At 39.4% G+C, this 8525-nt stretch overlaps 1 protein-coding gene across 1 annotated transcript in view; it reads left to right on the top strand.

Moving 5' to 3' along the window:
- Positions 1–8525, top strand: part of SDAD1 (SDA1 domain containing 1) — a 16420-nt gene that overhangs the window by 2825 nt on the left and 5070 nt on the right. Inside the window, exons 7-17 of the mRNA XM_021395812.1 lie at positions 336–393; positions 1166–1240; positions 2065–2166; positions 2634–2703; positions 3773–3876; positions 5064–5121; positions 5716–5774; positions 6161–6237; positions 6953–7050; positions 7467–7543; positions 7919–8051. Of these exons, the coding sequence (XP_021251487.1) occupies positions 336–393; positions 1166–1240; positions 2065–2166; positions 2634–2703; positions 3773–3876; positions 5064–5121; positions 5716–5774; positions 6161–6237; positions 6953–7050; positions 7467–7543; positions 7919–8051 (911 nt within the window). The remainder of the gene's footprint in view (positions 1–335; positions 394–1165; positions 1241–2064; positions 2167–2633; positions 2704–3772; positions 3877–5063; positions 5122–5715; positions 5775–6160; positions 6238–6952; positions 7051–7466; positions 7544–7918; positions 8052–8525) is intronic.

The raw sequence follows: 8525 nt of genomic DNA, 5'->3' as shown, positions 1-8525 counted from the left end.
GTGGTCTTATTTTACTGTTGGTTTGTTGTTTGGTAGGTTTTTTTGGTTTTTTTTTTTTTTTTTTTTGATGAAGCTATAATATAGCATCTGGTTTTTTTAGTAGATAACTTCTTGGTGTAGCAGTAGGCTGAGAACTATTAGAGAGAAAACTGATGAGAGAAACCAATGTTGCTGAAAGGAAAAGACTTGCAGTTTTACCAGGGTTTTTAAATAAGTGAGACTTGGTAGAAATTCAGATTGTTTTTAGGTGTCAAATTTAGTGCAACTTAATTTCCTGAGAATAACTTGAACGTTGCCAGGCTTGAAGTAAAAGATAATATTATGTTTTATTCAAGGAATGACGCCAAAACAGTAAATGTCATTACAACTGCCTGCTTTTCCAAAGTGACAAAGGTAAGAACAGAAACTAACTTAAACTGAACTTGAAACTGTGGATTTCATCTAAGCTACCGTTTTTGTATGCATGCAACTTTTAAATCTGGTACCCTCACTGTTAAGAAGCTTCACTGTCTTTATTTTCAAAATGCCACTTGTATTCTGGGAGTAGGAGGCATTTGGTTCTTAGATACAGAGCAGAGAATGAGAAGTTTGTCTTATTACAAACACAGGCTGGTATGGAAAGGGTAGGTGTACTTTCCACAGCTACTCAGAAGACACTGTCAGGGTATAGCCCCTTCATAATCAGCATCATTAAGGCTTTTATTTCTTAAATGTGAAGAGAACTACTAACCTGCCCGGGCTTTGAGTGGATCTTAGGCTGCCTGTCATCTGTGTAGGTTCTGCACTACTGGATGCTCTAAAAACACATGCAGTGGTTTAAGACATGTTTTTCCACAGTATTGAGCACAGCTGATCTGGTGTTGGCTGTTCAGGAGTTACCAATAACATTGGCATAGAGCAATTTCAAACTAGAGGAAGAAAATATGCGTCTTTGGATTGACTCCTGTCACTATAGAAGCCCAGCTGCCTTTTGTTGTTTGTGTTGAGGACTGGCAGCAAAAAAATGACTTCGCTCAAAACACTTGGATCTGGTTTGCTTCCTGTTCGTATGCATGCCTGTGAATAATTGGAAATTTCCTAGCATAACCTCAGATGGGGATGTTCGGCTCTTGTAAATACTCTTGTCTATTTGTTGTGCTCTACATCAACTTACTTCATTTTTCAGGTATTAGTTGCTGGTTTGAAGTTCTTCCTTGGGAAGGATGAAGATGAGAATCAAGAGAGTGACTCAGATTCTGAGGTGGGTGTTGTGATTAAATTTTCTCAGTTCTTCAAACTGTGTAAGAGCTATCATCATGCTGATGTTGACTACACCAATGCATCCCCTTTTGTTCTGCTGACGCTTCTGTATTGTTTCCTCTGGTTCTTTGTCCCACTTCATGAAAATGTTTAATTTTTTGCCAGTTGGCCAGAATCATTAGCAGGATGCCTTTGCTGTTTGCCTACAGACTAAGAGCTGTAGTTCTTATACTCACTGTTAAGGAAGTAATTCACTTCTAAGAGTTATGTGAGGACTGGTCAGTTTTTTTGTTTTGTGTTTTTCATGTTTTTTTGTAATGAATTGGTAGGTGAAATTTTTGAGTTTTGAGAAGAGCCTTTCATCTGATGTTTAGGAAGCAAGTATGATTTTTATTTTTTTTTAGTTAACTCTTTATCTTTACTCCTCCCTCTTGGATTCTATTTCCACTTATGTACAAATCAACCTTTCAAGATAACTGAATTATGTTCATAACCCAACACAATTTCAATGTAGAACCTCCAAATGTCAGGATATAACAATTTGTATTAGATTGTATAATAGTCTGTGATTACCTAGTTGTAAGAAAAAAAGAAAATACTGTGGTGATGTGCTGTGAAGTGTTCATGATCTCTCTCATATTAGTAGTTGTTTTTATGGAATCATGATTTTGAAGGCTGTTGTCTATGTATGATGAAATTTAGGTAGGAGGTTAGGAGGAGACAATTTTCAAATGTAGTACACGATCCCAAAAACATTGGTACTTTTCCTATTTCTGCTTCCTGTTTGAAGTCTGATTTTACTTGAGTCTTATTTTCCTTTTGAAGGATGATGGCCCCACAGCCAGAGATCTGATGGTGCGGTATGCAACTAGCAAGAAAACCAGCAAGCGCAAGAAGAAACTGGAAAAGGCAATGAAGGTTCTCAAGGTGAGGAGAGTGATGTCTGACTTGCCAGCATTTAGCTTAATCTTTTACATGCAGAACTGCTGTTTTCACTGTCATATTAGCTATCCCTTGTCATTTGTTTTGAGCAAAGCTCCTTAAGTGTTCTAGCATCCATTGGTCAGGCGTTTGCCATGACTGCCTGAAGACAGCTCTTTTGAAATGCACTTGTCTAAGCTGTGGACTTGTGCTCTAGGGTACTCCTTGTGTGGTCCCCTACTAGGAACACACTGTGTCTTGAGAAGTAATTGTTTTAATGGAGCTCCTCTTACCTTGACCTAAGGGTCAGGTAGCTAAAAACCTTATGCAATTGAAAAGAATGGTAGTTTATTTATTAAAAATCAAGACACCTCTTTTAGAAGGGAATAATGGGAAATAGCAGCCTGATACTGAAGCGCCTGCAACTTTTTCATGAAAGAAAAAATGTCTCATTTACACTTTTTGCCATGCAGAAACATAAGAAGAAAAGCAAGCCAGAGGTATTCAACTTTTCTGCTATTCACTTGATTCATGATCCCCAGGGTAAGCATGTATCATCTTCTGTATTTTCTAACTTATTTTGTATTTTTTCTAACTTTGTGTTAATCCTAGACATGGAAGTTTAGACAAAACTGCAAGGAATCGCTAGTGACAGCGTGATCCTTGTAGCATCCTTTATCCTAGAGTTTCACTGCACTTAAAAATGTGAGGTAATCTTATCACAATTGTCAGAATGGAACGTTTCTAGAAGGTCAGATAAGGAAGGAGCAACATGACATCATCTGCTTCAGGTTGCTACAGATCAAGACGTGGCTTTCAGCCTCTTTCTTGTGCGTGTAGAGGCGGTAATTTGTGTGGAAGTGGAATAGTTCATCTCCCGTAACTTTTTTTTGCTTATCCCCTTTCAAAAATGTATTCTTAATACTACTCTGGCATTTGTCTAGTATCACTTGTGCAGTGGAATTGCCAGGTCACAGCCTGAACCAATGGTTGAGCATCAGGTGAGAAGGCGTGGCTCACCCAGGGAGCTCGGGTGCAAGCAATGCATCTGAGTGACCGGATGGGGTGGACTCTGGGTCTGCCCCTCCTCCCCCTCATTTAAGTGTTAGCAGCTGAGGACACAGCATCTTTCTGGATAGAGATCACACTCCTCTTGAGCTGTCACTGGTTGTTGGAAGGGATGAGCCAATTTTCCCTCATTATTGTCTCTTATTGCTCCGTAGTGTCTGTATCCCATTTGAAGGTACTGTTATCACCTTCTTTTGGCATACAACTTGACTCATTTACAGTCTGATCTAGTGAACCTCTGGGGATTTTCTTTTTCAGATGGATCCAAATGTATCTTAAAAATAACCCTAGCTTTAAATATTGACTGTTTTTATGATGTTGTAGAACTTCTGCTAGTTTTCTGATGGATCTGTATACAACTTTAGGTTTTCTAGGCATGGGAGGCGAAAAATAATGGATTGTGAGCAGTGCTCTCGGCGCCTGTAGTTTCTTCTGTGCAGGGACACTAGAACTTGAATCAAAACAACAAAACTCTCGCTGCCCCTCTTAAACCAGTCTCAGCTGAGTTGGTCACAGTCTACTACAAATCTGTTATTGCTTCTAGATTTTGCAGAGAAACTGCTGAAGCAGCTGGAGAACTGTAAGGAACGATTTGAAGTGAAGATGATGCTCATGGACCTAATATCTAGGCTAGTTGGAATACATGAGGTACACAGTCTATTCATTCTGTAATGGCCTGATGGAAGCTAACCTCAGTTGGGTGGTGATGTGCTATGGCATGTGGTACTGGAGAATGAGTTACAGTTTTGCTGTGTGTTGGAAAATGAAGATGAGTAAGGCCATGTAGTTGCCAAAGGGCTTTATGGTATGATGGCAGTGATGTAGACTTGTAAGGTACTAAGTGAGATTTGCTTGAGAAGGCTGATGGTGTGTAATAGCTGAGATGCCCTGAATGGATGGGGAAAATGCCTATTTAAAGACTTGTGTATGTTCCTGGGAGGTTCTTCAGCATAGTGTTTGTTTTTTTTAAATTGAGTCCAGTTATTGTTCATAAACAGCACTCTCTGAGGTATAGGCAAAGTGGGACCAGATTTCCTCAAGAATCTGTTCGTTATGTGAACTCTGGGAGGTGAGGGAAGTACACTAGTACTTGCAGTACTGTGTAAGGTACTAGTACTTCCTTAAGGTTAACAGAAAGGCAAAAATGCTCACTGTGGCTGTATGTATGAGCAATCCTCAATACAGGAGAAAGTAGTCTGGTTGTTTTCTGATCCCATATTGGGATCATAGATAGGCACATACAGCTACTTCATTGCACTTAAGTTTGCACAAATCAGCCTTCCTAATGACCAGAACATCTGGAACATGAAGTCTTGCACATCACGTAGACCTAAGTATTGCAGTGGTGTCAAGCCTGAGCTTATTTCTTCGTTGCATAAAGCTTAAGCAGAAGAACTTAGAAGTCTGGGTGCAGTAGACATATGAGATACTTGTCACTTGAGAGGTGTGTGTCCAGGTGTTAGTCTGCTCCAGTATAAAATACTCAGGCTTGTTAATGAATGGATTCAGATGCTAAATTAACTTGCATTTAGGGACAGCCTGCTTTGGGAGAAAAGATTGTGTTCCTAAAGCTAGGGGAACAGCTTCAGACTACCCTAATTGGAGTCCCTTCCTCACCTTCCATGTATTTCACACTTGAGACCAGAGAATGCGTCACACAATTAAAATCTGAGGCATTTGAAGAGCAGGCTATGTAAAATCATTGATTTCACAGCATACCAGGTTAAGTTAAAACAAGCAGTTAAAACAAGTTAAGTTTAAACAAAAGTTTAAATTAAACTTTTCAAGTTAAAACAAAAGCAACTAACCTGTTACAAATTCTACCTTTCTTGCAGCTTTTTCTTTTTAATTTCTATCCCTTCATTCAGAGATTCCTGCAGCCCCATCAGAGAGGTAAGCAGCTACTAGTAGATAGCAATCTTGGTCCATCATGTCACATACATGGTTCGTTCCTAAAAGTGGTGCTGTGAGTAGGTAGTAGGAACTTAGTTGGTAGTAGGAAGTAAGGGTGGTCCAGAGAGTGTTGGATAAAGGAGATAGAAGGCTCTGATTGTCCAAAACAAGGAACGGACTTAATTTTCCTGACTTGAGCATTTGAGAATCTCCAGCAATAGGATGAAGTGAATCTGCAGAGTTCCTTGTTCCTTTCAGGTCCTCACTAGTTGAGCAAAGCTGTGAGTGCTTTTTGCTGTTTTGTTTTCCTGGCATTTTGGTCTACAGTGGGAACATGTACCTTAGTGTAGCTGGCTCTTAAGGTCTGTACTGCTGCTGGGGTGGAGAGTAGTATGTGTTCCTAATGCTTGTTGGAACAGAAGAAATACTTCTACAAGATGTCCCAGATAACTTCAGCCTGAAATAACTTTGAGACTTAAGTGCTCAAGAATCTCATGGAGATAGCTGCATTGGTGAATGTGGTTATTGGCCAGAGTAAGTTGTGTTGATATACTTTGACATCTTTTCCCCCCTTTTTTTTCTCTTTTCTCCCAGAAGTGACAAAGATTCTTCTGTTTGCTGCACATGCTTCACACCAGCTAGTACCACCTGAGGTCAGTGCTCCACCTACTTCTGGTGATGCTGAAAATGGACAGTGGGCCAGCATGGAAATAGTAACTGTTCAGTCTGCTCACTGGGGATGGGGAAGAAGGAGTCTGGTCAGATTATTTTTCTCAAAAAGCATGCAGGAATTTTTTGTTCCCTTGGGTATTTCTGCAAGTTCTAAGGCATTGCTTTGCACAAAAGGAAACAATCCCATGCTTGAATTCTTCATTTCTGCAGGAGAATTTGTCCAAAAGTTAGTTGCAAGCTATAGTGACGAGTTCTGAGCTCTGCCTTTCTGCAAAAAGGGCTCTGTTGTCTGTTAATAAGATGTAATGATTTTCACAATTACATTAAATGAGTAGTAAATGTATTTACCTTTTTTTCAAATTTTCAGATTATCCAATCAGTTTTGATGACCATTGCCAACAACTTTGTCACTGACAAGAATTCTGGGGAGGTCATGACTGTAGGGTGGGTACAGAACCTCATTAAAACCATAAAACTCTATCTGCATGTGGAGGAAAAAAATATACACCATCTGCAGCCTACTGCTGTCATTCATCTCTGCTTTTAAAAACCGACTTGCTACTTGAATAAAAAGTTAGGACTGTATCTAATCATAAACTTTTGTAAAAGGCCTGGTACAGGCAGAGTAGAGTATGAGTAAATATACAAGAGAACCTAACTGTGTGCCGAGACTACTGCATACAGGCATGTTTAGAATATTTTTTGAACTATTTGTCATCTCCGTGTAGTTTTAGTCCAGCAGTGAATTTAGTGTTCCGACTGTGCATGAACATAATTTAAAAGGAAACTTGTATTAGAACACAGGATCTCTTTATTACTGTCTTTTCTGTCCGTGGCTGACAGCAAAACTGTTCCTTCGATTTTCACATTGCCTATCCCTGGTGACTGTTTGACAACTTTTTGTGAATGTGCTTGGACCCAGACTTTACTTGCAGAATCCTGAGGTCTAAGATCAGACAAAATAGCAGATGGCAGAGTGTAGATGAAAGATGGAAGGTTTTTGAGAACTATGGCAGAGCGCATCCTGTGATGTTCCTCTCTGTTATAGTTCATGTTGTATAAGATGCATCAAGTTTGAGATAATTCAGTCAATTATTGTGCCAGTGAAAGTTTCTCCCAAATGTGTTATTCAGGAAAATATTTAATTTTGAATTTTTAGAATCAATGCGATAAAAGAAATCACCGCGAGATGTCCATTAGCCATGACTGAAGATCTGCTTCATGATCTTGCTCACTACAAGACTCATAAAAATAAAAGTGAGTGTATTGCATGGGTAGGACTTGTATATCCTTAGATCTTTCTTGTTTTTTTTTTTTTTGCTGTATTATCTGGTCCTCTGTTATTACAGCCTTCATAACAGTGCTGTGTTATGTCTTTAATGTGGACTGAAAGGTATCATTTTCAATATGTCTGTTGCATTTCTGTGCATATACATAGACAGAACAGTCATGGGTAGTTATGGCATAGGAAACAATTGACAAAAGTAGATAAAGTCAGCTACTAGCAAGTGAACATTTGGCTGTAAGAGCATTGGAGAAATCAGTGTGGAGCTGTAACTCAAGAAATTGCATGAGCAGGCTGTAAATAATGTAAATAATTATGGGAGTGAGTTTTTGGTTTGCTCTGGATTCTGCTGTTTTGTACTTAATCCTCATCCTTTTTTTCTGGATAGATGTGATGATGTCTGCAAGAACTCTGATACACCTTTTCCGTTCACTGAATCCAGAGATGCTGCAGAAGAAATACCGTGTAAGGGTTGTTTTCTGTGCAGTTCATTCACTATACACGTAAGCTCATGTGCTCAAAAATGGTTATGATAACTAGTCTCATAGTCTCTTGAGAACATGATGGGATTGTGTATTTTCTCTCCATGCCTGTTCCCTTGCTGCATTTTGACATGGCTTTTTCTTGTTCCAGGGCTGCCTTAGTACAAATTTATCAAACTCATTGACAGGAGTGATACAGAAACCTGTCTTCCTAGTATTTGTTCAACTCTATAGTAGTTGAAGATTTTTTTTCTTGTTCCATCGTGCAGAATTTTCTATTACCCCCCCCACCTGTTTTTAATGGATTTGAGGGAATTAAAATAGCAGCCTGCCTAGCATGTATTTTGTTTACTTACAGGGTAAGCCTACTGAGGCCTCGGTGGAAGCCAGGATTCATGAATATGGAGAACTGGATGCCAAGGACTATATTCCAGGAGCAGAAGTACTGGAGGTTGAGAATCAAGAGGAAAAAGGAGGAAACCAAGAGGAAGGTGGGCCCTTTTTTCTTTGTTACTTCCATTTTGTGCATCATCACCACTAAAGTTTTATTTGGACTTGAAGCTTCGTGTTCATGCACTTAATTTGCTGCTGTCATGTGCTCAGTGGCTTGCATATCTGTAATCTTCTATTAAGAAGCACTGATACTGTCCTTGAGTTAAATGCAGTTTATCCAGGAAGATCTGACGGTCACTGCATTTCTTCATACAGTGTTGTCAATGATTTATGGGCGTTTGGCCCGGTTCCGTGACAAAGGGGACGGGAGATCCACGGGCCCACGCCCTGGGAAAAGGCGTAAGGAGATGGCCCTGAGAGCAAAGAACAGCAGCAACAATCTGAGGAGAAACAAACTAATTTACTAAATAAGATATCAGAATGCAAAACAACACACTATAATACAATATAATTACAATTTAAGCTGATAAATCCAATACAGAGAGAGAGAATGTCCCAAAATCAAGGTAGGC

This window comes from Numida meleagris, chromosome 4 (genome assembly GCF_002078875.1).
Source record: "Numida meleagris isolate 19003 breed g44 Domestic line chromosome 4, NumMel1.0, whole genome shotgun sequence".
NCBI classification, from domain to species: Eukaryota; Metazoa; Chordata; class Aves; order Galliformes; family Numididae; genus Numida; species Numida meleagris.
This window is presented reverse-complemented; position numbering and strand designations above follow the sequence as displayed.